This window comes from Helicoverpa armigera, chromosome 11, assembly GCF_030705265.1.
Source record: "Helicoverpa armigera isolate CAAS_96S chromosome 11, ASM3070526v1, whole genome shotgun sequence".
In the NCBI taxonomy this organism is placed as follows: domain Eukaryota; kingdom Metazoa; phylum Arthropoda; class Insecta; order Lepidoptera; family Noctuidae; genus Helicoverpa; species Helicoverpa armigera.
This window is the reverse complement of record NC_087130.1, coordinates 11,906,340-11,933,647: the sequence shown is the minus strand read 5'-3', so window position 1 is coordinate 11,933,647 and position 27,308 is coordinate 11,906,340. Positions and strand designations below refer to the sequence as shown.

The following is a 27,308-nucleotide window of genomic DNA, read 5'->3' as shown; positions in this document are numbered from 1 at the left end:
CAATTTTCTCGTGAAATCACAATTAGTTCTTCTTATTTATTTATTTACTCCGCTTTTACTAACCCTCGTAGTCCCCTATGTATGTACTCCCTCATGTTTGTGAATTTTCATCGGTGTCGGTTGGATGTGCTCGGCGCCCGTAGGTACCTTCTTTCTGATATTCGTTCAATCAAACGCCAGAGTGAATTGAAGTCGCGCCACAGCGTGTGACGTCACGTGCCAGTCCACACTCACTATATGCTATAAATAAAACCTTTGATTAAATTAATTATCTATCTATACATAAGACAAATTCCCCCACTGCGTCTGTCTTTTTGCTATAAACTCAAACACGAATGCATCAATCTTCTAGCGTGATTCTCGAGGAATGTTTTAGTACATAATGTGTAAAGTTTTTGTAATGGTAGTAATGACGCCACTATGTGCAGCAGTGCTTACTGCCTCTAACAGCGTGCGTCGCTCGACTGCGACAGAGTGATCGTGTTCGATCATTATCTCCGCAAGTAACGAGATGAAGCTGTGACGTGCCGCCGCGGCATAATGACTACAGCTGCAGTTTATTGTCTAGTTACACAAAGTTGAATATTATCTCAGTACCATATAAATTCATTTTCTTTTAAGTCAAAGTCAAATCATTTATTTCATAAAGGCCTTTACAAGCACTTCTGAACGTCAAAGTCAAGTCATTCTGAAAATAATACGAAACTTCATAAATCCAACAGATTGTTGCGTGAAGATTGTTTTATTTCAGAGCAGACCCTGAAGAGCACCCGCGCGGCCTTGTGAGCTGAGTGAGCGTCTGAGCGACAGCTCGCGGCGGATAAACAAACAAAGTAGTGGAGTATCCGCGCGGATGATCTCACGCGTCACAAGCTGTGTGACGTCACCCGCCCCGCCTGATATACTGTACCTACTCACACCAGTACATATTGCCGACTAACTAGTTCTGACAACTGACCGATTGCTTGCCGCTACTTACTACTCCATACATATACCTATTGAAATACATATTAACAAGTATATACAAATGGAATTAATTAATTATTTTTATAATTTTAATTTAATTAAACTTCACCAAGAAATCAAGAACTCGAATCGTAAAAAAAATCTACCAAAGAACCCACATTTGCTCGTAAACCTATATAGTTTGTAAGCCCTTCTAACTAAATAAGTGAGTTTTTCATTGGACAGTCCCCCAACGATGATTGGTCAAATTATTATGCCTTGTCACTTCGTTGGTTAAGATGTTTCACCTAGTACCTTGGCAGTTTTGTTTTGGCTATGACGATTTAGTACAGCCACATACTTAATGTAACTACTAATCATCATCAGTAAAAATATTTGTCGATTCGTGTAAGTTTTAGAGTGAATGCTCGTAGTATACAGCGGTGGTGGTGAGACGCGCACGTGAGAGCGGACGAGGCATTAGTCCACGTCTCGCGGCGACGATCAATACGCTCACATACTTTCGCGTGCATCGCTGTTTATTGACTGATCAAATACTTAAGTGTGCACTTGCACCGTCCTTTATCTGGTTCATAAGCACCGAGAATATCTATCCACATCCAAGTAATGGGATGCTTAAAACTTTGAGCGGCCAATATCTGCGAGGTTGCAATAACGTATTAAACGTGTGGTCGCGTTATTAGCGGCATGTGCGGCGTGTCGGCCGCGTGACGCGCACACGCTGCCTGGCTGCCGCGTGGACGACGCGTGGCCGCCGCCGCTCCGTCGGTCGGACGCAATCTGCCCGCGCTATAAACATTTATTTCACTATAACATCTTATCGCTGCCGTTTCATATTATCGGTCGGCTTTATATTAAAACTTAAGTATGTAGTGCTCTTGTTTTGTCCCCTGACATTCACCAGGCGACCATTACTTTAAATTTTTAATAAAGTTATATGTTTGGAAAAATGGCTCAATCTGAATGAGCCTCTCTAAACAAAGCAACAAAGTAACAAACACATTAAAAGCCACCGCATTTTACCGTGTTCCCTAACATTCACATGTGCAAAGGTTAATAAAGAGCGCGTTACATGCATCCCATGCCGCGGCTGTTTGTCAGAACACTGCGTTACATTCAGAGCTTTTCATTTCACTGAACATACTGCTTCTTTTATTGCCGGCCGGAGGTTATTTGCTAAAAATGTTGGCGAGCTTCGAACAAACAAACTACTACCTCATAATGAAAATATCCCCAGAGTTACAGAGTAGCAGTAAATGAGTTACAGAGTAGATGGATATAGCGCCAGACATACGGACAGCTGCGAGCGGTTAGTATGTATGAGCTCGCACACGATGCTGGCGGTGGGGCTGGCGCTGCTGCAGGCGGCGGCGTGCCTGGACGTGCGCGTGGAGGGCGACCTGGCGCTGGAGCTGCACCTCGCCAACGAGAGCCGCGGCCGCCCGCGCTGGTTCCGCGTCGGCTGGGAGGCGCCCGCCAGCCAGGCGCACGACCTCAAGCTCAAGCTGCTGCAGACCAACCTCAACATGACTGCGGCGCCGGAGGTCGAGTGCCTCTACCAGTACCCCGAGAAGGAACAAGTCAACGCGCTGCTCAGCAACATGATGAACGAGCTCACTAAGGCAAGCCATTCTTTGCATCACCCAGTAATACATTTCAGAAGCGTATTTTTCGATTAAATGAAAGGTATCTATCTCTAAATCAAACTATAGAATGTCGTATAAAGTCAGCACTGGAAGTAAACCGGAGCTATTTTATCGATACACAAGAAATAAACCCAATACTTACTTTGGCACTGGTAACTTTCAATTTAAAATACTTGTTAGTAAAATTGTGAGTGGAACAGTTCCGCGCGGAGATTTATCTTTCAGTAGCTAGCGAGTTTATCTGCAGTATAATCTAGATTTATCCAGCGAACCAATCACGGTTTGTTTGAACATTACGTTGATTGATACTGGTCGGGATTAGTTTGCTCATATTTTGAACCAAAATCCTGAACCGAGTGGAATGTTGTAAAATTAATTTAATCGATTGCTGAGCGAAGACTTCGAGTGAATGCCGTGATATTGATGAATGCATAATACTATGTTAAAACTTTGTTTTGAGTTCTTTCGTATAGAGCAAGCATGGTGATTGACGCTTAATCCTCTGTGTCAGAAGTATGCCTGCGCCCAGCAGTGTGACAGACAAAAGGCTGATGGATGATATTGATGTTTTTAAGGATTCTTTTTATAGGTGTTCGTACGAGCCAATGACTTTATAAACGGCGTGGAGACGCGGCGCAAGGGGGAGAGCCAGCAGGAAGAAGACAGTTCGAAGGGAGACAGCCACGAGGAAGAAGACAGTTCGAAGGGACATTACAAGGGGGAAAAGCTAAAGGAATACTCTAAAAAAGAAGTCACTCCAGATATGAAAAAAGGTGCGAAAAAGGGAGGCAAGAAAGATGTTATTAAAAACGATGAGTCAAAAGAAAACGAGACGAGTGCAGTGACGCGTGCGGGGGACAGGCGGTTTAAGGTGGTCCACAAGAAGCAGAAAGAGTTTTTTGAGCTTATCTACACCAACATGACTGAAGAATACAGGTAATGCTGCTGATAGGGATGAAGGTGACATTTGTTAGATAGTGTGAGTTGATGAGGGTGTTACGGCTGCAGGAAGTTCTCTGCGTGGGCGGCGGAGCGCGTGCAGCGCGCCGGGCGCGACGCGTGCGCGCACCAGGACGAGGTGAAGCAGCTGTGGCGCGAGCTGCTCGCGCACGCGCTGCGCACGCTGGGCGCGGCGGCGCGGCGCACGGTGGCGGCGCAGCTGCGCGCGCGCCCGCACGCGCCGGGGCTGCGCGCCAGGCTCGACCAGTTCCTGGACCACGACCTGGGCAAGGTGCGCGCCGCGCAGCTCGGCATGCTCTGCGACACCTACCAGCTCTGCTACAACGATCTGCTCTGATATTGCTACTGCTCTAATACATGTTTTTACTAGTATTTAATTAAATAATCACTTTTAAGATCCCTCTCTCCTTTTAGCTGACCTCAAATAAAATTCGGATCCTACAATTAATAAAAATATAGGAATCCCACTGAACATTAACATGAATACCATTTTTTTTTATAATGATCTCGAAAGCAAAACATTTACAAAAACCTTTACCCTTAATTTATAATTTAGGAGCTTTTCCATTTCCTCAACGCAAGTAGCTATACATTTTCAATAATACCAACGTTATAATAAATAATATCTAACGATATTTAATTTCTTATCTCACGAACTGGTTAATAGCATTTTTACAGAAATTGGCGCACGTAGTAACATTAATTCGGCGGCAGGGCTCGGGTTCGCTTCCCGAGTAATAAACAGTGATGAATCGCGTGACCGGCGCCACGCGGCCGACGCTACAGAAGGCCTCGCGCGTGCTCAGGCAGGGCCAGCGTCCAACTCACACAATTGCCAGACATATTGTATAGTCGTTCTTGTTGTATCATCTGCGTATTTAACACCTAGTTTCTTGTTTTTCTTTATGACAGAGATTCGTACTGGAATATTCAGGACTGAAACAAGTTTAACTGTAGATAAATACTGAAGCGGTAGGTCCAACAGGACGACGAGCATTCTGCATGAAGTGGATCTTCTGTAAGGAGTGGCGAGTGTTCAGCGTGGGCAGCGGTCGTGGCTCGTTAGGCAAATGATTAATTTGTCGCAAGAAATAGTGGCGCTTCACGGCAACTTATTGCGGCACGACTGCCACGAGACGCCGCTAACGCTTTCATTATTACTACATTCTCTGGGTTTTATCTACACTAATATTATAAAAAGTAGAGATTTGATGGTTTGTTTCATATGACTTAAAATATATAACAATCTTAAAGCTCCCGAACGTCATTCATCTGTTTATCCGATCGACAAAGGATATATGAGGCCGGTAATTCTCAAATCAGTATTACATCAAATAAAAACATTACGTGCTTGATAAAATAATAATCTTCTCATTTATTTTCAAAGCTTTAATACTTATTCAATTAGTTTTAGGGACTTATTCAATTGTAAGTACTTATTAACATACAATAAAATATTAATAACAATCACTTCAACATAAAAGTTCCAACAAAAATACTTTTTATTGCATATTAATACATAATTTCGTGTTAAAATACACATAGATAGATATGTTGTAGTTATCCAGTCGAGCAGTGTGAGGCTGTGCGGAGTATTATTAGCGGGCAGCCTGGAGGCCGGCCAGGCGCAGTGACCCGCGCGCACACAGCCAGGTCACTCCGCCCCCAGCACCACATCTAAAGTTCATGCATACACTTATTATTAGTATAACTTATTATTATTGAGCTGACTCTCTTCTTCTTTCGCATTCGCTCTGGACGGTTCACTTGCGCGAGGGCTCAGGCTAGGAGTATCGCTGCAGGAAGTCGTGGTGGAACCTTCGGATGCTGTCCATCATGTGCTGGAACTCGTCGCGAGGATGCAGGATCGTGGTGCGGAAGTGGAACGTGCCCGGCAGCTGACCGAACCCGGTGCCCGGGATCACGCACACACCTATAACGTTACCACTCAGTTCATAATTGCTCAAACATTCCCCTTTAGTTTGGACTAAAACCACGTGTTCCGTTCAAAACGATAAATTATCAAAACCAGGCTAATGTAAAGTAGAACAAAGACTAATAAGATGTGAGCTGGAAGTACAAGGTTAACAATATGTATTTGCTATATTTATGTGAGACTCAGTGGGTATCGCGCCGCACCGACGCGGCCCGGGCGGCGGGCTGCAGCGACGCGGCGCGGTGAAGTAGTTGGACAAGTTGCACGTTAAGTATGCAACTAGTGAGTCGCGACACATTACGGCTCCTCCGCGCGGGAATTAACTAGTGTCAGCCATTAGCCCCCCTCGCCTGCTGCGCTAAACGTCATGTTTTGCTTGGGGTGTCACGGGGGACTGCAAGGGATTTTAACTGTCTTCAATAGTTTGACAACTTTATAATGGAAGGAGTACCCCTTGAGGCCCTCGGGGGTCACTAGTGTCATCTATGAAATATGACTATTATGATAATTTGGGAAATATGCCCTTAACAGCTATAGTTAGCTTTAGCTTATAGTTTGAGGGTTTTCAGAATCCTACCTGCGTTGTAGTTTGACGTAATATCATAAATAAGTACGGTAGGCACCTGTTTCCTCAAGCAGTCGCAGACAGTAGAACTCGTCGGGAGACATGTGCAGCTCGCGCGCCGCCGCCTGCGCCGCCTCCGGGATGCTCACACGAGGGTACGCAAACATGGAACCCTACACCATATCAATAAAAACTTTAGTTTTGGTTGTTTGTAGTACTGACCAGTAGTAGTTAAGCTCAAACTCACTACCAGATCAAAAGATTCAGTCGTTCAGACTACTCACATCAATAGGGTTGCAAAAGTATCCGGGAATGGAGTTGAAGGTCTCGTAGGCAGTTTGCGTCCTCTCGGCCAGCACCTGGCGGATGTCGCTGAGCTCCTGCGCGAACTGCGGGTAGGAGGGGTCGCCGGGCGCGGGGCGCTGCATGACGCAGTCGAGGATGCACTGGCCCAGCACGTTGGGGCACTGCATGACGGCGCGCGCCACGCGGAAGGCGGGCGCGGCGGCGGCGGCGCGCAGCTCCACGAAGCCGGCGCGCTGCCCGCACTCGGCCGCCCAGCCCTTCGAGCACGTCACGAAGCTCGCCAGCTCCATGCTGCTGTACGGCGCGCCCATCTCGTGCATCACCTGACACATCACAACCTGCTGTAGCTTCTGACACATCATCGACAGCCTCTTTCATTGTCTTGGCCCACTATTGGACATGCGACATTTATTCTATTGGCAAACGGCCTGACACATTTAACTTCTTTATCATTAAAACCGGTAGTTTAGACTATTTTTCAAGGTGGATTTCTTGTATATGTAAATCGTAAAATACTCAACAATTATGTTATTACCTTTTTGAAAGAGAAGAAGGGCTTGCTGACGATATTCTCCTGGTACACCTCGTCCGCCAGCAGGAACAGGTTGTGTTCGTACGCGAACTTCACGATTTGTTCCATGTTCTCACGAGTAAGCACCTGGAAGGGATGAGCTCTTTCATTTATTTATTTTCAGATATTCCTCAGACTTTTAACATAAAAATTATGGCTAATTCAGAGATAAGTTTATGAAGAACTACTAAGTTGAACTACACGTGAATATTAGTCGTTACATAAGGTAAGTCCGTCATCACGTCGACCACAAAGCAATAAATCAGAGCTATTTGTCGCGCTCGGTGTTTTCATATCCCATTTAGTGTCGCAATCATCTCGCTTTGCAATAGTTTCCAATATTTGTGATGGCGGCGGTCGATCAAATTGCGCTCGCTGCGCTCAATGGCGGCTGATTAATACATGTCACCACAAACTGCCGGCTAGCGCACATGTTCTATGAATGTCCCCTAAATATAGTTTGCACGAACATTTTTCGGTTTATTAATTGGGACGGTATTGTGCTCGTTCAATACAAATATTGGAAACATCACACGTTTGGATAATCCAATGTCGATTGCTATCTACCGCAAGACTTAGTCATTTAGATAGGAATTTCATTCCTTACTGCGATTGTTTTTCAAATATTGGAAAGGCATTTTTTCCCTTCTCCTGCAAACTTCTAATAACGAAGATAGTTAAAACTACCATAAAATACATTTCCTTTGCAGTCACCAGTCCGTTCTAAATCCTTAACATACCTACCTATCTGTAAGTATTTTTTTTGCTAATTGAAATGACGGAGAAATTCGTTTTTCTATGAACGCATGAATAAAGTGACCTGTCCGGTGGGGTTCCCGGGGTTGATGACGACGAGCGCGCGCACGGCGCAGTCCTGGCTGGCGCGACTCCAGCATCGCTGCAGCTCGTCCACGTCCAGCGCCCACTGCTGCTCCTCGGCCAGGAAGTACTCCGCCTGGCGCAGCCCCAGCTCCGCCAGCGTGCCCGAGAACAGCGGGTACTGCGGGATCGGGATCATCACCGCTGCCGAACAAACAAATGTACATCAAACACCATCGCATCCTTACCTAGGTACGGGAAGTAGTTGGCGGTTAACCGCAACAAATAGCTTGTATACATATAGAAACAATGCATTACCTACAGGTGTATACCTAATGAAAGATCGATTTTATGAAATGGATAAATATTATTATTATAAATAACATAATAATTTAATGCAAAACGATATAAAGTACCTATGGACATAAATAAACCGAACTGCAATTGGCTAGAAAATGGCACAGCAGCCATCGCGCTGCGGTCACACGGAGCGGCACATCTGTTCACGAATACTAATTTTAAAATAGATTGCTTTTGTTATACCGCATTCAGAATTATAACCCTAAACCTCTTAACCCTCGGCTGGCGGCGCGAGGGCTCGCACTCACAAGTGTCGCCACACGAACACCCACGGAACCATTTGTGAAGAAAGTCACGTTTACTGTAATTAAGTTTCGGGACTCACGTTCGCGTCTATTTATCTTTGTATTGAAGTAAGAATGACTGAACGATTCTTGAAGCATAATAACGACCTAATTTACTTTAGTAATAACACTAGTTATAAGCACAAGTGACTCATCGGATATGCGACCACAATACCTTAAAATAATATTGGCCTCCTAGCCGATTTACCTACCGATTAAGATAAATCCTGCGTAGCTGCACCTGATCACTATTCGGTGTTGGATTGCCGTCCCATCGGGAAATGCGAGTGAAGGAATAGAAAGTGCATCAGTATCTGAGCAAATGCTTGTGCTCTATAATAAATCCTGCGTAGCTTATGATAGCGTATGATATTCTTATCAGACAGCTACGCAGGATTTATTATAGAGCACAAGCATTTCAACACCGAATAGAGATCAGGTGCAGCACCAATATCTTCGCGCTCTCCGAAGCACTCTGTACTTCGGGCTGCTTTGTTAGTTTCTAAAACCCTCAAAATTTACCTCGACCCGGAAATCGAATCCGAGACCTAGTGCACAGCAGTCACGCTACGCGACAACTAGAGCAACGAGACAGATTGTCGCTGTTAAGTAAGGTGCACCAACAAATTAGATTCCCAACTCGAACAAGCAGTGTGTGTGAGTGTTTCATCATCGTCAGCTATTTTGATGCAGTTACCTGGTGGTTTCCCGTCGACGTCCTGCACGAACATGGTGAGCACGGCCTTGATGACGTCCGAGGCGCCGGAGCCGAGGTAGATGTCGTCTGCGCAGGCGCGCACGCCGTCCCGCGCGCTCAGGAACTGCGCCACGCGCGCGCGCACCACCTGCAGCCCCGCCGACGGCGAGTACGCGCCCACCGAGCTCTTGCTGACGATCATATAATGGGAAAATTGAGTTCTTCATTCTTACCATCTGTACTTAGCTGTGTCCCAAACAGTCATTTGCATCTTAAAGGAACTAATTAATTCAGATCTGAGCTCAGATTGAAATCTACCATTTATACTGGCAACTGCCCTAAGAGTCTATTCAATCGTAATAGTCACAGCGTCAAAGTGTCAGAGACAGATAGAGAGCTGCTGTCGTACTTTTACAAATAGCTCGGATGAAACTGTGGGACTGTGTAGGAATCACTGTCAGCATCCGTTCCATTTATCGTGCTTGTAAAGATATCCAGCGAACGTTTATTAGAGGCGCCGACACGATGACGTCACGCACAGGTGACGAAGGTTCAATAAACGTCCGCTTAATAAACTGCCAGCCGGGTGACCACTCGCTAATACTCAGCTAATTTACACAAGACATTGTTATGTGTTCCATTAAGCCAGGCCTAACTGTCGCCCTAATTAAGTATTCACTGATATAGGCACATGCTTTAAATGCTTCCGACCACTCCTACTTAAAAAATTCTGACCACTATTATGATCTCTCTATTACGCTTCAGTAAAATTTTCAGAGTATACACACAGACTAACATAATATAATAATCTACCGAGGATCGCAGTAGCGGTAACCCCCACTCTAATTATATAAGTAACTCGTAAAAGGCAGACGACACGGCCGATTAATTTTCCCAAACAGAGAGTACACGGTAACATAGATTAAGGGCATTAAAAACGAGTGAGGGCGACGCCGACGCAGCGCACACGTTCCATTTGCTATAATCCGAGCTGAAACAATAATATGATTGCGCCGCCCGTACGTGCCTTTTATTTGAGCATTCATATCAATTGGATTTGAAACGCTAATGCGCTGCCTGCCATAAACGTCGGAGCGAATCAATCTAAATCGAATATGGATGTCAATCAATCAATCATCGGAATCAATCAGTGCAGGTAGGTGTGTGTGTCTGCGTGTCGCGTGACGGGCAGGTGCTTCGGCTAATGACGTGTGTTGTGTAATTAGGAACTCATTAGCGAAGGATGGCGCGTGCCGCTGTACTCGTGTTCACTCGAGATTTATTCCCACGAGCTTGATTTATTTGTAGCTAACAGTCACGTGGCGAGGATTGTTATGAAACCTCTCAGGAAACCTTTTCAGAAATAAATGCGGTTCATACAAGACGAGGTAAAGTAATAATGTTTCACATAACAGTCTCAGGAATACGACAGCACATTAAGAGCCTTCCGAGAATAAAGCTCGCTCTCAAAGAATGGAATGTGTCCTGTTCATTAGTACTCCGCTTCAGAGTGAAGTAATTAAACAAACTTCAGCGTATTGAACAGGTTTAATGTTATTTTGTACTTTATGAGTCTAACTCGAGCTCGTCTCGTGCGGAGTCTACCACTTCGAATACTATATTTATTTATTTATTTATTTATTTAATGCTTCTGCACATTTCGTACAAGGCGGACTTAACGCCATAGGCGTTTTCTGCCAGTCTACCTTTGGGTGGTGGAGAAAAAGCTGTGGTAGGTGCAATGTTTTTGTTAAAAATATTGTCAACAAAGAACACAAAAATATATATATATTTACAATATATGAATAATAATAAATATACAGTATACATACATACTTAAATACATACATACTACAATACATACAATATTACATTTGCCAAGAGAGGCCAAGAAACAAATTAACAACAAAAAAAAAAGTAAAAAAAATTAAGAAAAAAAAACAACAAAAAAAAACTGTCTACAGTTGCGACTCTGCCAATTTCCTATGGATGTGGTCGCGTAATTTCTTTTTGAAGGAATAACGACTGTTGACCATCCTGATCTCCAGCGGTAGCTCATTCCAGAGAAGAATAGACTTAACAAAGAAGGAAGAATGAATAATATCTGAACGGTGAGCAGGGCAGTGAAGAAGACGATTATTAGAGGAGCGGAGATTTTTGTTGTGCTGTGAACACACATACTGAAAGTGGGAGGTTAAGTATGAAGGTGAAGATGGGGTAAATAGTATAGAAAAAAGAGTAGTTAAAGCCCTCATCACACGTCGTTGTCTTATCGGTAGCCATTTAAGTTGCGCTCGATACGCTGACACATGATCGTACTTGCGGAGATTAAAAACGAATCGAATGCAATTGTTGAGAAGCCGGTCAAGTTTATTGAGCAGATCTGCATTCAGGTCATAGTAGCAAACATCACCATAGTCAATTATGGGAAAGATTAAGGTTTGCATAAGCGTCGCCTTAACATTGAAAGGGAGAAAATTTTTCAAGCGATAGAGGAACCGTAGCGCGCTAGTAACTTTCTGACTGACAGCTGCAACCTGTGATTGCCAGTTTAGCGTGGAGTCAATGTGTAGGCCAAGATTTTTCACAGTGCAACCGTACGGAATGTTGATGCCGTTAAAAGCTAAAGGTGGCAAGCCAACACTATCAACTTTGCTCATAGTTCTCGAGCTCCCAATAATAATGGCTTGACATTTGGTAGGGTTAACCTCCACCCCAAACCTGTCAGACCAATTTTTCACTACTTCTAGATCAGAATTAATTAGATCAAGCGTATTAATCAAGTCCGTAGCTTTGGTGTGTCGATAAAGCTGCAAGTCATCAGCATAAAGATGATACGAACACTGAAGCTCGAGAGTGAGTAGATTTATAAATATCGAGAATAGAAGAGGTGAGAGTATGCCGCCTTGTGGAACGCCAGCATTCAAAGTACACCAAGTTGATGAGCCTTCATCCACCCGAACAGACTGCTGGCGATCCCGAAGATAAGAGGAAAACCAGTCTATTGATTCAGAAGAGACCATAAAATGGGATAGGATAGATAACAGGATGTCATGACTGACGGTATTGAATGCATTCGAAAAGTCGACTAGAACCAGCACTGTTAGGTTAGCGTCTTCCGTAGCACGTCTAATATCGCCAGTCACTTTAAGGAGGGCAGAGGAAGTGCTGTGGTGCTATACTACTTGACTTTTAGAAATGTCAGTTAAAATCAGTTTGTATAAAAATAGCATCTAACTACTACGTAAGTAAACGAAATGTGGTTTATCTAGAATAAAGTAGTAATAGTTAAAAGGAAAAAAATAAACCGTCACGATACAATTTTGGTTTTTTGATGTGTAAGTCTAGAGTAGGGTGTGTTTCGTATTTAGTTAGGTGTACTCACGTGCAGTCATCGAGTATCTCCTGCGCGCGCTGGCGCACGTCCTCCGGCACGGCGGCCGAGCTCGCCAGCGCCGGGCACGCCGCCAGCGCCTGCACCTGCACACACATGCTGTCACTCACAAAGCACTATGCCGAGGGATCACTACGCTTACCCTTATGGCGAGTACGTCAAATTCAAACATAAATAAAAGCATTATTCTCTTCCTAAAAGTAAATACATGATTCATCACTTTAATATATCCCAAAATATATGAGAAGACGTATTGAATGAATTGATCATCATTCCGCATAAAGCCGGGCACTTTCCGACGCCTTTTAGTTGAACAAAAATCCGTATCTCATTCGGATTCCATTTGTGTATAAACCGGCTCCCATATCCTCTATGCTAATACAATCATTAAACCCGAATTCCGATCCCATCGCATTTACATACAGAACCCTTTCCATTCCCTATAAGAATGCGTTGAGTCGTGAGCACTTACTCGGCGTGTATGTGTGGCGCCCGCTACACCCACGTGTGCTCATTAAACAATCTCTGCTCAATACACTGCGGCCCTTCAAACCAATTAACTGGTAATAAGCGAGCCCTGCGTGACCGCCACGCGTGGGCGGCGCGTGGGGGACTCGCCGGCCCTACAGCCCACGCTACATACTGATGAAACTTATTGACGGCTGATCGACTGCTTTCGAAACATAACGGATGTGTCGACATTGAGGAACTTACGAAACTCACAAGTTAAAGATAGCCACAAAGGGAATCAGTAGTGGATACATCGACTGAGTGAGCTTTTGATTTCTACGTATGAATGTCTGTACTGAAAATCGAATTGTTCATAATAATGTAAATGTCAAAATATGAAGTATATCTTTGTATAGGTACCTGTCGGATGAAGGTGATGGGCTTCTGTCCGAGCGCGTGGCAGTCTCCGATGTTGGCGCGCACCACGCGCTCGAACGGCTTCGGCACTCCCTGCCAACAATATTACATATTAACATATAGGTGTATTCCTATGCAATGTTATGCCTTAGCCTAACACGCTTTTGGTTGATAAATCTGCCTCCATTGTTAAGATTAGAACATAAACTTTATTCAAGTCCAAACTCTGGTAAGTGCGACGTTGTGAACCCCGCGATAACTGATAGCAGCAGTTATTTACATTGACAGAGCTGCTGTAAAAGTACGACGAATATAAATTAGAGTAAAGATCGTCCCTCGGCGGAGTCCCGCGGGGGCCGTCCACGACAACTCACGAATTATACCGATGGGAGTCGATTTAATATGGCGGCAATTACTCTCAGAGACAATCGCTCGGCTGCGATAAGTTGGGAAGGTTTGCGACACAAGTTGGAGAATATACGTGATTACGTCGCACCCAGCTCGCGCATCGATCCCGGCCCGGGCACGTGTTACCCGACTAATATAGCCTGACACCGGCCATACGTTGCTCAGTAATAGCAATCATCTGTGTAATTCATATAACATTGAATTATAACGAACATTATAGATAAACATCGCACATCAACTATTCATTTTCTTCACAAGATAATCAGTGGTTGTCATCGATAATGATCAACTTCTTTGAATGCTGTATCTATGTGGCTATTTTTTTTTAATTATATATTTTCTACATGACATGCATAGTAAAAATAAATAACACCAATCTTTCCTGTTGAAGCAAATACCTGGAGGTAGAATAAACAAAATAACGTTTGTCGATGTTTCCTATACAGACAATAAATAAGCCGGGGATCTCGTAACACGGCTATAAAACGAAATAAAGAAAATAAAACGTTTCGGTCCTTGGATCCCACTTCATACATGAGTAAAGCGTGGCCGGGTGACTGCCGTGTTTACGTGAAATCTGTGCCATCATAGTTCAGTAGTAGAGGCAGGTTGAGTAGTAAAAGTGACATTACACGCGCACACGACAGATAGCGTGGGGTTGCGCTACACCACACACTCGTGTCCTGTGATTAGTGGCCGCTGCGTCAATGGAGATAAACCTGAGGTCAATGCAACTGGCTGCAGATTGCATCGTGTTTGTCTAAACGTGCGCAGATACAAATACTAATGTATACAATAGTTGAGGTTGAAGACTCACCGCGTGCTACGTTAGAGGCAGGCTGTCGGCATTACTGCGTAATTGTCTATAGTCTACACACAATAGAGATAGTGAGGATCACAGAGCTTTCAAGCCTATAAATATTTTTTATCATGTCTTCGTCTCTTGCGTATGTATAGAATCAAATTACTTAATTAGCTTTGGCAGAAAAAAAACAGCCAAATATTTTGAAACGACTAAATACGAATTATCATTTTGTCAACCTCTAGTTAATATTGTGTACATGCAAGATATATTCATTAGTAGATACTCGTGATCACCGACATGTTCCGCGGGTACAATTATGCTTAATTTGGGTCGATTTTATCACGTTCGTCATTAGCATTTCCTTACGACGTGATTATGATGATGTAGTAAACAATGACATTGCAGTAAAAGTGAGTGGTTCAGCAGTCGCAGAAACATGCCATTATTGAGGAGAGATAGGAAAGTGCGCGGTAAGCGCGACGTGCGTCCTTTACATATGTAGATGTACCGGCGCGGTGCTATATGTGATCTGCGGCGCCGCGGCGTCTGGCGCATGCGACGCTCACTTGACCGATCATGTGCCAAGTGTCCTCATAGGGAAAACTTATGGAAATAAGCTAAACTTTCACGAAAAAACGTCTCATTCTGTTATTTTTATTTTCTCGTCAACGTTATCATTACCTACAGTTAAATTGGAAAAGCGAATTCATACAAATACAGATAGATATACTTAAGTAGGGTCTTTGTATAAAAACTGATGTCTTATAAAGGTAAAATACATTAACCTACATACATACGGAATAGCGATAATGGTCACAATTTAGCTATGGTTAACATTTTGGTGGAAAAATATCTTATTACAGAAGTTGTTCTTGCAAAGAAGGAAATATCGGCCGCAAGATAGTTCGCAGCATCCGTCTGGTTGCAATAAAAAGTTATCATTGGCGAAGCGGAGATGTGTCGGCGCGCGCCAAACGACGGGAGTAACGAACTGAGCTGGACAGCTGCCCAACACTGCCGGCATTAGTAGTGGCCAGTGTCCGTCGCCGCGTCCAGCGAAACGAGCAGCTCACTCGACCGATACCGATGTACACCTGAACCTGAGCATTAACCTCCTGAAACCTGCGATGTTGGTAAAACCATTCACCACAGTGTTTTAAATATGATTTGGTATTAAGTTAGCTTGTTTCAATTTGAAATTCTCTAAAAGAAAATTACATGTTACTTAAATGCCATAGAATATGTGGGTAGCGCGGGGCGGTGACGCAGGTGCAATCCTGCTGTTCGTAAGTTTGCAGTTGATTTATCTTAAAACCTTAACAAACATTGTGCCCGTATAAGGTTTTATGCAAGCCGTGTATACCCCTCTACTGTTCCGCATATTCGATCCGCATTATTGAATATTCCTCAAAGCATTGAATTTTACCAATCAAGGCTTTGGCTTCTGTTATGGAGATGAATGCTGTTTTTTACATAGGATTCTCTCAAACGAGCCTTTTGATTAGTGGCACAGTAAATATTCGGATGATGCAAATCGTTGCACACAAATGATCAGATAATATCCGTGTATCGCTTTGTTTACACGGTTTCAAAGCTCAACAATAATCGAGTGCGCGCCGCCCGCCGTGCCGCTGTCGGCGCGAAGCAAAAACCGCATTACGTAGCTGCCACACACAGGCTGCCCCCCCCCTCCGCCTCGAGCCTCGCCGCCTCCCACGCCCCCTGCACACCCTGAACTCCGGTTTTTGTGAACAGCCAGATAGGATAATGGAAATACACGGCACACAGGTGCTCGCCAGCCAACAGTTTTTGTAAGTCAGCCGCGGCTTGTCGCCGGTAATTGCTGCGCCGTGTGGAAGCTAGCCAGAGCGCACTCACTGCTGCTCACCACGACGCTGCTACAAGCATCAATGATATTACATATATTAAAATAAAGGAGATGCTTGTCGACCAGATAGAAAAATGTCGATGACTATACTTACTTACCGGGTAACACCACTTATCTACATTTAGTACGACGGCAGCTTATAAAAGTCGAGGTTACTTCAGAATGTAAGCTACCCTCTGAATGTGAACTATGCGGCTCTGAGAATGCTAAAAAGTAGTTTTACAGCTAAAATTGCAAGCGTCGAGTTTCGTTCGTTAGTTCCGACAATTTCTTTCAGAACACATGCACTGCTAGAGTGCAGGTTCTCTTTTTGCGTTACTTTTTATTCTTGTGAAATGCTGTGAAGTCGAAACCTGGGGGAAATACTGCGCTTGTTAGAATTCCTGCATTCCAGCTGGCGTGTGCCGCGGCCTAACTACATGCATGCTGTGTGCTCCTGTCTTATATTCAGGGCGAGTTTATGACCCGACATTTACGAGTGTTGTCATCAACTCATTCTCCTCACAATATGGAATAGCTCGCGTATAGCCAGTAGAGGTCACAGCCACTCCTGCAGAACAGATCGGTCTCCGCTCGACTGATCGGATTTCAATGCTCCTCGTTACAGAATGAAGTGCGATGATGGATGCCGTGCAATATGCAGCTACCACGTGTTCACACATATTCATGAATCCACTTGTGATTATTTCAACACAAATCACACCGCAATAATGTTATTTGTTAGCAGATATAAAAAAAAAAAAAAAAAATAAAATAAAATAAAAAAAAATAAACAAAAATACATTAGCAGATATACCTAATGCTAACTCGAACTATGTCACAAAGGGTTGTTTTACGAGCTCGTTCATGTATGAGTGATGCGTGTTATTGCGTTTGGTGAACCCGCGGCTGCCCGACACATGGCCGACGCATTAGTGCTATAGGTACGGAACGACACCTGGCTAACAGGGCGACACCGTTATGTGACCGAGTGACACTGGGACTTTTTGCATTTATGTGGTTTGTATCTACCAGCTATTCTGATACAACCGTACCTGTCTCATTACCCAGAATAATTGCTTTCTTCCCAAAACTAGGTACATACTTAATGCTTGTAAATTACACCTAGAAAAGTGTTTTAAAAATTTACGTAACTATAGCATTCGACAAAAAAACCTATTTATCAAGTTTCATACATTTCAAGATAGCTTTGATAGCTTTCACTTTCCTTAGAAAATAGAAAACCATTTGGAATGTTATCCCTATAAAAATAGCTGCGATATGGAGCCAATAAGTAAGAGAAATGTGTTAGGATTGAGCCCTTCGCCTGACAACACATTACTCGCCAGCCCCATGTAAATCAGCTGTAAGTACGCCCAGCTTCTGCCGCGCGCTGTTTACTACTCACTTGATATACGACTTGGCTATTCACAGAAACTCTACTCCGTACAAAAAATTAAAATATATTGTTACAGAAGAAATTACAACGGTCTTCTGAACAATCTTGAACCGATTGTCTGTAAGCACCTTCGTCAGCAATGCAAAATGAAGATTTTCGCGGGTATTTTCATCCGATGGCGGTGTAATATAAGTTGTCTTTCTGCGGCTAGTGACAGCGCGTCGCTTGTTGACGAGCGCCGCACAAACGGTTATTGCTAACAAATAACAGTGACGCTAGCTATAGGCTGCGCCGCGGCTCGGCTCGTCCTTGTTTTGATGTTATCCGCGAGAGGCGACTGACGTCACGGCAGTTACGTCAAACTTATCTACTGTTTACTGTTATGTGTTTTCTTTTGTTGGTTTCCGGAATGTTCAGAGTGCTCTCTGTAACAAATGGAACCCGCAGAGTACGTATTTAGTTATTTCTAATCTCCGATTTCCTTTTATCTGAACCCTCTTCTAGTTTCTATCTTTTTCAAGTACCTAATACTATTTCCGAATTGCATTATGTACAGTAGTACATAATAATACAATGCAAATGCAAATAATAATATAATGCAATAACAAGTACCTATGTTATTGAAATTTTAATGGCTCAAAGAAATATTCATAAAATGCGAGATTGTTGATTTCTCCGATAAGATAAAATAGTAATAAAATAACAAAATGGTAGTGAAACACGTGTAGCGTTTAATTTCACCAACTCTTGTAGATGAAAAGTTTCAGCATGCAGTGCATTAAAGAAAAGCAAGATCGAGCTGTGTATCGTGTCAGTAGGAAGCCGCTTCACTTGAGCAGCAACACTAACGACGTGTAAACTAGGCAGCCAGTGAGCTCTAATGTCTCAAAATAATAGCAGGCATTGTTCACGTGTTGTAGCGTGTTGTGTGTAGCGTGTAGCGTGTTGTGAGCGGCGCGGGATAACATTCCCTTTTGTGTCGTTATCGCGCCGGCGGCGGCGGCGGCTGCACGAGCCTTCAAATGTTCTTATTGCCCAACAACGCTTTACACTTGTATGCAGTGCTCAGCAGTTCACTTGTGAAACTATTTTTTATAAAACAGTTCCTACCTACCACCTATTACGATTATGGATAAATGCTTCTTAATAAACATTACATAACCGATTTCTTATCTAACTGACTCGTAGTACCTATCTAAGTGCCGACACTTAAGAGAGCAAAACCTAAATAATATCAGAGATACGAGAAGCATGACCTCAGGTCACAGTTGCGTAATAACAGGAAAAAGATTACTTAAACTAAGTATTGATATTAATTTACATTTCGAAGCATAAATAACAGATAATGAGTGGAGATCGATTACATTGCAAAGCTCTGTATGATACCTACCTACCCACAAATGAATCAAAGAGCACAATATGAGATAGGTGAAATGAAACCATCACACTATGGGGAAGTACAACTCGCTATAGGAGGAGCTATGTGGAGCACCCATTGTGAACAACTGTAGCCATTAGAGCCACACACACACACACGCGCCGCAGAGATACGAGCCAGTGCCGTCAACGTACTCTAATCGATCAGGTTAACCACATTTCATTAACCTTATTACTAATTACATTCTATAATGAGCTTGTTTCATTAATTAATTATCTGACTGGTGGCTTCACTAAGCAGTAACCGGGTTTTCCAAACGATCAATTTAGAACCGGGTTCTCCAAATGAACTATTTCGAAAAATCTGTTTGACTAGGTACGTGCTTAATTGAGCGTCATAATATTCAGTCATTCATCGACTTGACCTGTTCGTAGTTTGTATCGAATTGATGAGAGGCAGGCAACATCACTAGTCCCCGCGACCCTACCCGGTAGTGCGGGTAACAAGTAACAAACAGTGCGATAAATCTCCCTTATTGCTGAACACATGCGAGACAGCCCTGGACGAAAATATGTTTTTATTGCCCACCGCCAGCCCTGACGACCAACAACAGAGCAAAAAATAATCCTACATTCCCTTCGCACGACGAGGGAAAACAGAAGGCACACTTTACATGCTGCTAGGAAGGACTATTGATGATATTCTTCAATTTCAGACGCAGAAAGCTGCCCGCTGTCATTAAACTTGATGTCAGCGGGATCTACGAATATTAGAGGAGTTGGATGTAATTTGTCGAATGTACGAGCATTGTCATGAATATTTCGTTTCGTTTGAGTCCGTAGAAGTGGTCATTCTGGGCGAGGTGGCGGCGTGTCACCCCTTCCGCATTTCCCGCGGTATCATATTACATCACAGGATTCACAATGTTGCCAGTCGCGTTAATTTTGTTATTTTTCAGCTCAAATTGCCTGTTCACTAGTGTGTCACGGTGTTGCCTTGTAATCTGGGGTTTGGTAAAATAAACCAACAAATATTTTGGGGAGAGGTCTTCGCGGTTTCTTTTCGTTTCATGAATGCAGTTATCGGTTCATTTGTTTAGCCGTTTACGCTGTTGTGAGTTATTGTTTATCGCATAATGTGTGCAATGCTAGTCAATGCTCTGGTAACGAGTGTCGCCGCGTGGCGCTATATATAGCTGTGAACTTGCGTCACACGAGCTGGTACACTAACCCTGTTGGCAGATGAATAGGTACATCAGAGACTAGCCAACACTGTTATATTTTCTCAATTTATATTCAGTTCCTCCCCCATACCTCGCATCTTCCTCCAGCTAGGACGAAGGTCACAGCTAGTATAAACATACACCATTATACAAACAAATATGTTGTGACGAGCTGATAGCTCAATGGCAACAGTCCGAGGACACGAGAGCATTGTGGATGTCCTTGAGAAAACTATTTTCATTCTTCTAATCATTTTCTGTAGATAGGAAAAATAATATTTTATAGCTAAATTGTTTTCTCACTACAGAGTCAGACAATAAAATGTGTTTAAACCCCTGCAATTGGTGAACATTTTTTATCTGTCATAGGTACATATGCGTAACATACGCATGTCGTTAAAGGTAATGTCTCATTTAAGGGAACTAGCGGCGTCGGGCATCGGGCAGAAAGTAACAGCTCTTTATAAGGGAATCCAATAAGAAATAAACATATATCATTGGTGGGCACACGCGCCCCCGGGACCGACCCGACACACAGATTAACCCGTAGTAACCCGTACCTGGTGTTTTTATGACGGTCCCGGCGATCACACGATATATTTTTTGTATAGCGCCCAGTGCGACCTTTACTAAGGAAAGTGTTTAACTTAGTAACGCGTTTCCCGAGCATTATTGAAGGGAGTTAGTGAATGGTGACGGAGGTCTTAAAGTTTCACTGAACAGACGCGCTCGACGGTGAATCATAGATAAACTTGCGAGCGGCGAGCGCGAGTGGCGCAGTGGCGCAGTGGCTGTGGGTCGCGGGTTCGGTTAGTTCTCCGCTCGTCTCGCGCTTTCCAGCGCAAACGCAGCGTTTTGAAATTTTCGCGCTAATTATGACGCTTTGTGGTTTTTATTTTGTGACTAAATGGTTTATCTTTCTTTCTTATTTACTTATTTATTATTCTATCGTCCAATTTACTTGGGTTTGCAATACTTATTGCTTATGCTAAATAGTACAAGAAGTAATGAACCGAAACATGAGCGCAACGAGTTTTATCCGCTAATTTATTAGAAAACGGAACATAATTATGTACCTACAATATGTACATATGTACGTGCACTGGACTTATCGCTAAGTTATCGACATGTTTAATGTTCTGCCTAAACTAACCTAATACAAAAATTTAAAAAAACAGGAATTGAATAAGTACTCGATTATCGTGTTTTTTTTGATAAGCCTGACCTAAGACACATTCGACTGGAGTGATGAGCACGATTTAAATTAAAAAATTCTTATCTATTACCTAATACTGTGCGGTATACGAAAAGGACGAAAATTGCCCAAACAGATTAAGATAAAATAGGTAAAGGGTTAGTGGTAATCGTGAGAAAATTCAAGGTGGAAGATGATCTGCATCGGAAACTACCGCACGATGCCAGGGAAACAGAGCGTATTATTTAGCAACGTGCCGGAAAAATTCACAGTAAGTATGGATGGATTAGTTGTGCAATATAAAACCAACATTATAGGAACTTCTCTTGCTTGCTTCGATTTCAGCACGGAATATTAGACATTATAATTTATTCACAACTACTTGTGATTCTGTAGATATGCTTTATTAACGTTAGACCTTACTTAAAATTGTTTTTCCTCTTTCGGTTTGTAAAACACAATCTTTTTTTATTATTTAAATAATACATGTATTAATTATTGTATTGCTAAAAAAAGGAGTTAGTAAGATACTATTGTGTAGTATACATATAGGTGTAGATTCAATTATACATAAACAACAATGATATACTTCGCTAGAAGGAAATCATTTGTAACTTTCATAGAAAGTGAACAATATTTTCCACAGCCTATCAATTTCATTGACCGTGACGAATCAATTTCACGGACTTCACGTGCAATCTTACCTAAATGATAATGGCCGACCGTTACGAGCCCTTCAAACGATTTGTGATTCTAAATCATTAACATACCTAACTGTTCCTAATGTGTTTTTAGGAAATTATCACTTATAATACCACAAGAGCTTCATAATTATCTGGCATTTCCCTCAAGGTTCCCTGCAAACAAATAAAGTCGTCAAGTTTTTCAGGAAAAATCACTCGCGCTTCGCGCTCGTGATTTTTTAACCTGAAAAACTTGACTCCTTCATTTGTTTGCAACGAACCTATCGGGAAATACCCGATAATTATGAAGCTCGTGTGGTATTCGGGAGATTATTTTTCCGTCCCAAATGTCGGCCACAACCTGTCAGTTTGACGTAGCAACGACCAGAGAAAATATTCAAAAAATTTTCAGTATAATACCATGTAGGTTGTACCACGTGACGTCGAATGGTGCAATTCTATTGGTCGATATTTGGGTCGGAAAAATAATCAGAATAATATAAAATTAATTATCACTTCATGAAGCTCTCTGCTCGTTTGATGCAGAAAGCGGGGCTTCTAGGCACTGTTCGCAAGGTCGGGAGGTTACTCTCTACGGAGCCCTGACCGCGGGTAGCTTGGACCATGTTCCCGATGCCGTTGATACACTAGGCACTTATTGAAATTAAATATTTTTCAAGTTATTTTTTAACAATATTTTTTTTAAGTCGAGTTTTTTAAGTTGTATTAAAGTTTTGTTGTCGTAAGTCTTGTATGTAGGTAATAGTGTACCTACCTTCTGTATCTCCCTTTCGATCTGTATGGCCCTTTCTAGGATGGGTCCGCGCACTGCATACTTGATGTTCAGCAGGTTCTGGTTGATGTTCTCGGCAGTGAGACTGTTGTCCAGCTTCATCGTGACGCGGTGCACTAGTGTGGCGCTGCACAGTCCGGCGCACGCGCAGGCGACGCATACACAGCATGTACTGCCCAAGCGCACACACAGACCATATAATATAACCGTACCCCCGCGCGACACTCAGTTTAATCACTATTCACAATGCCACTTAATTTCTGCTCTGAAGGATAAAATGATATGACTTAGAATCTTGTTTTCACTCTTTCCAATAATTTGGCATTTAAAGACATAGATCCATTTTCTAAATCGAAATATGTCCAATTTCTTGTGACGTCTCGGTGGGTAATGTGATAAAAATAACTAAATAGATAAGTACCTGAGTTTTTAATTTAAATATTGATGATTATAGTAGGATTAGTTGTCATTTAATGCTAATTATATAACTAGCATTAGACCCGGGGCGACCTGACCGGGACGTTATGGCATGTAATTACTTGACCGTACTATATTATTGACTTTTGAGGGTACCTAGGTAAGCGAGATCATAACATAACATTTTCATGAACCGGTCTAAAATACGAGTTACTTCACAAATACACATTATTTTGAAAAAAATATAATTATATTTGAGTAAAGAAATCGATAGGTAATTTATTGTACCTACAGCGAGCATCCGTAATATGTGAGCATCATATTATCGAATGCAACACCGGTAGGATTTAATGATCTGCTGATGGCATAACGCCATTGTTGGTGTATCAGCCCCCGATGTTCACAGTGAAGCGTTTCCTCCGACACGCGGGAAATTGGTAATGTTCCCGGAGTCAGGACATCCCGCCATCGCAGATAAACCTTTACGTCAACCATAAACTTGCGTCAAATTATTTTATTGAACACCGTTGCTGTACTTGCGATAACAATACATATTTGGTGCAACTTTTGGTTAAAAAACTCTGGCGTAATTTGAATGAATCGAAATGTTCTTTTCTCACAAAAAGGACTATTTAGTTTCTTGTTACAGAAATGCTTAGGCAAAGCACAGCAGTTTCTAAACGATCCAAAATATAATTGGTTTATCTTTAAACGCCAGAACTTGGGGATTTTTTATTATAGCCGACATTTATAAATGAGGTTTTATGAACATTTCGCTTGCATTCTTCCAGCTCATTCGATGTGAGGCTATCCTGCGCCATCAGTCAGTCTGACAGGCGGGTTCGCGCACTTTATCAACTGCGGCTTTACTGAGGAGCCGCATTTTTAACCAAATCGCACGTGAAGCTAAACCCAGCACGAGCTCCCGCGATAAGTGCCCTCATTCCTCATTCTACGTCAACGTGAATTTTATCAATACCTCGATATTTTATTAGTGAATGCCATCAATGACGTGCTTAGATACAGTGTGCACAGACACGTGACCGCCGTTTCCTACTTTCTAGCTTTTGTTTTGCTTACTAGAGCTAGGAATTTGCACGAATATCAACAGATAGATAGTATATTGGGTTTAGCTGTAAGACGTGAGTTCCCGCGTTATCAGCGAGCGAGGTGATTCCCTGATACTGTTGACTTATTATATTGTAATTGCTACTTCGCTGCGATAAACTCAACGCTCTCGGTAGGATTTTGTAATTCCCTACACTTAGGAGAGTCTTTGAACGATATTAAGATGTATGAGAGTATTGATAATAGGGATTCACCACTTTTAGGCAACAGCGATAAGGAAAACCACAAAGTTTTCCTCGCTTTGTTGTATGGACCATAATTGATTATGCTGACTGCATCCACGGGGAGCCCCTCATGTTTTGGCAGACGTGACGTCACTAATTCTACAGAAATACTAGCAAAAACTAATACATACTAGACTGATAACAAAAACCACCGCTAGCTCTAACTTATCTGCTAAAGTGGAACGGATTCAGTAGTTTCCGGAAGTGAACCTGCTTTGATGGGAAAGCTTTTACTTCAGTCCGGTCAAAGCTTTCTTTGTACGTACCTACAACAAGGCTTCTCTCTATATTTTATTCTTAAATAGAATTCTTTCTAGCTATACCTATCTATCTACCTGCCTGTTTATTTTAAGCCCTTCTTGTAAAGAACAAACTTCGTAATAGTCTATAAAATAACGAAGGTTGTGCAGATGCTGGCTCTTTAGCTAAGAACCTGGAGCTTTTCCGACAGTATCGTGGCTGTAATTCCAGCGTAAAACGATATCACGAAAATAATACAAATACAGCCGTGTGAAGTGTGTACTCCTTAATGAATTCTTCATAAAAACATGTTGCGGATTGCGGTCCCTCTTGAGTCAAAGCCGTGAACAGGAATTTGTGTGTAATTCGTGCGGCGCCGAGTGCGCCGGTGCCTGCTCGAGTGTCGGGGAGCGGCTATCAGACATCGAGTGCCGCCTTCTCTGAGTGCGGCCTCGTCTCAAATAACATTATTGTATGTAATTATGAGGTTAATTTTAAAGTCAAGTGTAGAAAATCCAAGTAGTTTAAGCCAAGTGTTCAGCAAGCGCCTACTCAGGTATGTGGAGCAAAGCTTGCGAAAGGTCTACGTCCTGTAGTGGAGAAAACAATCTTGACCTGCTTAACTATTAAAAAACGGCGGCGGTGCGGGACGTACCTACGTGCCCTCTTACCTGCACAGCCAAGTACTTACTTACGTTACGTTATAGAATAATAATATAACCTTTACCTACCCAGTCAGGCAATTCTCGTAATTTCAAGTACTGACCCAAGTCGTAAATCTAAATAGGGTTCTAGCTTTCTTTCTCACTTCAGGCGACTTTAATCCATTTGCTTTCTATTTCAAGGAAATAAATGTAGGTGTGGGTTAAACCCAAAATATAAATGTTTGGTGTTGAATTAAGTTCTACAAATAAATACTGACAGACATGCCTAATTTTTAATAGGCAATGCCAACTGTATCCTATGAGTTTTCTCATAATACCTCTCTCGTAACTCTGCTGCAGGCACCCGAATGAAAACTATCACTGACCTAAGCGTTTGATTTGGTGTAGCGATAGATATATTACCTTGCATATAGGTACCTAAAAATTTAAATTCAATTCGGATATTTAACGTTCTGGGATTCACAACGCAAACGATTTCAATGTTTTGTTAGTTCAACTTGGGGTACAGTCGGAATAAATCATTAACGAATCGATCAGGCTGACCTACTCGCTCCACAACAGTTGAGAGAAACAGATTGAGTTTTGGCACGATTGCAGCCCGCTGAGAACCGAATGTTATTTTATAAAACGTACCTACTGGCGCCATCTGTAGGTACATACAACGTTCATATTTCTGTCGTCCTTCATCAGGCTGCCGGTCACTGCCCCGCCTGAGGTCCTCATACCCTGCTTTCTATACAAAGCTACCTCTGACGACTGAACTTAGATGGCATTCCTTCCTTCTGAAAGTGGTAGCGCACGGATTACAAGTAATAGCCGACAGATGGCGCCTGCACTATTTTAATTATTATACAGAATATGCAAATATGTAGTAATGGCTCAGCTTGCTGTCTGTTTTTATGGGGCCTTCTGAACAACAATATACTCCCTTATGTATCAAAGTCTATATCAAAATCGGCGCAGTTCATCGGTTATAAAAAAATCCGTCTGCAGGCCCGAATACCAGATTCTCAATTTCAGTCATATTGGGTGGATGTTGATGCAGCAAAAAAGGCATCAATTGCGCGACTACGACAGTAAGATCTCTGGCAAATAAAATAGTTGGTTGCCCTTTGATACTACTGACTGACCATGTACTTACTGCACGATGCAAGAAAGCCACTTTCTGTTGCCATGAGGACCACAAAAACTTTAACTGTTTAAAAGTTTCCTTTCAGTTAGCAGCAATCTAAAGAAGGTACAAATTAAAACTATATTGATTTTTGATACCTTTATTCGATTAATAACAACGCAATAACAATCACTTAACTACATGCAGTAACGCAATCACATCGCTTCACTCGCGCCCCTGCGCGGAATGTCACCTATTCACTGTACTTATTGCACTTTTGATAACGAATCGTTTCTAATTAAATTATGAGAAACCTAAGCTATATCCAAAAGCATTTTTTTGAGGTAAAAAAATAAGTTGATCGCCATAGTGTTGGTAGGTTTCCATTTAGAATGAATTTCA

At 42.5% G+C, this 27,308-nt stretch overlaps 2 protein-coding genes across 2 annotated transcripts; one reads left to right on the top strand and one right to left on the bottom strand.

The window, feature by feature from the left end:
• The first annotated feature begins 308 nt into the window (after window positions 1-308).
• LOC110375574 (uncharacterized) lies at window positions 309-4,793 on the top strand. The gene is made up of 3 exons (XM_021333729.3): window positions 309-2,588; window positions 3,202-3,548; window positions 3,621-4,793. The coding sequence occupies exons 1-3, from the start codon at window positions 2,223-2,225 to the stop codon at window positions 3,907-3,909; spliced, it is 1,002 nt and encodes a 333-aa protein (XP_021189404.3). The 5' UTR covers window positions 309-2,222; the 3' UTR covers window positions 3,910-4,793.
• Window positions 4,794-5,043: 250 nt separating this feature from the next.
• On the bottom strand, window positions 5,044-23,329 carry LOC110375572 (alanine aminotransferase 1). The gene is made up of 9 exons (XM_021333725.3): window positions 23,104-23,329; window positions 13,375-13,464; window positions 12,496-12,590; window positions 9,111-9,301; window positions 7,771-7,973; window positions 6,915-7,037; window positions 6,358-6,702; window positions 6,132-6,246; window positions 5,044-5,505 (listed from the first exon to the last, which is right to left on the bottom strand). The coding sequence occupies exons 1-9, from the start codon at window positions 23,221-23,223 to the stop codon at window positions 5,357-5,359; spliced, it is 1,431 nt and encodes a 476-aa protein (XP_021189400.1). The 5' UTR covers window positions 23,224-23,329; the 3' UTR covers window positions 5,044-5,356.
• Between the last annotated feature and the right edge of the window lie 3,979 nt (window positions 23,330-27,308).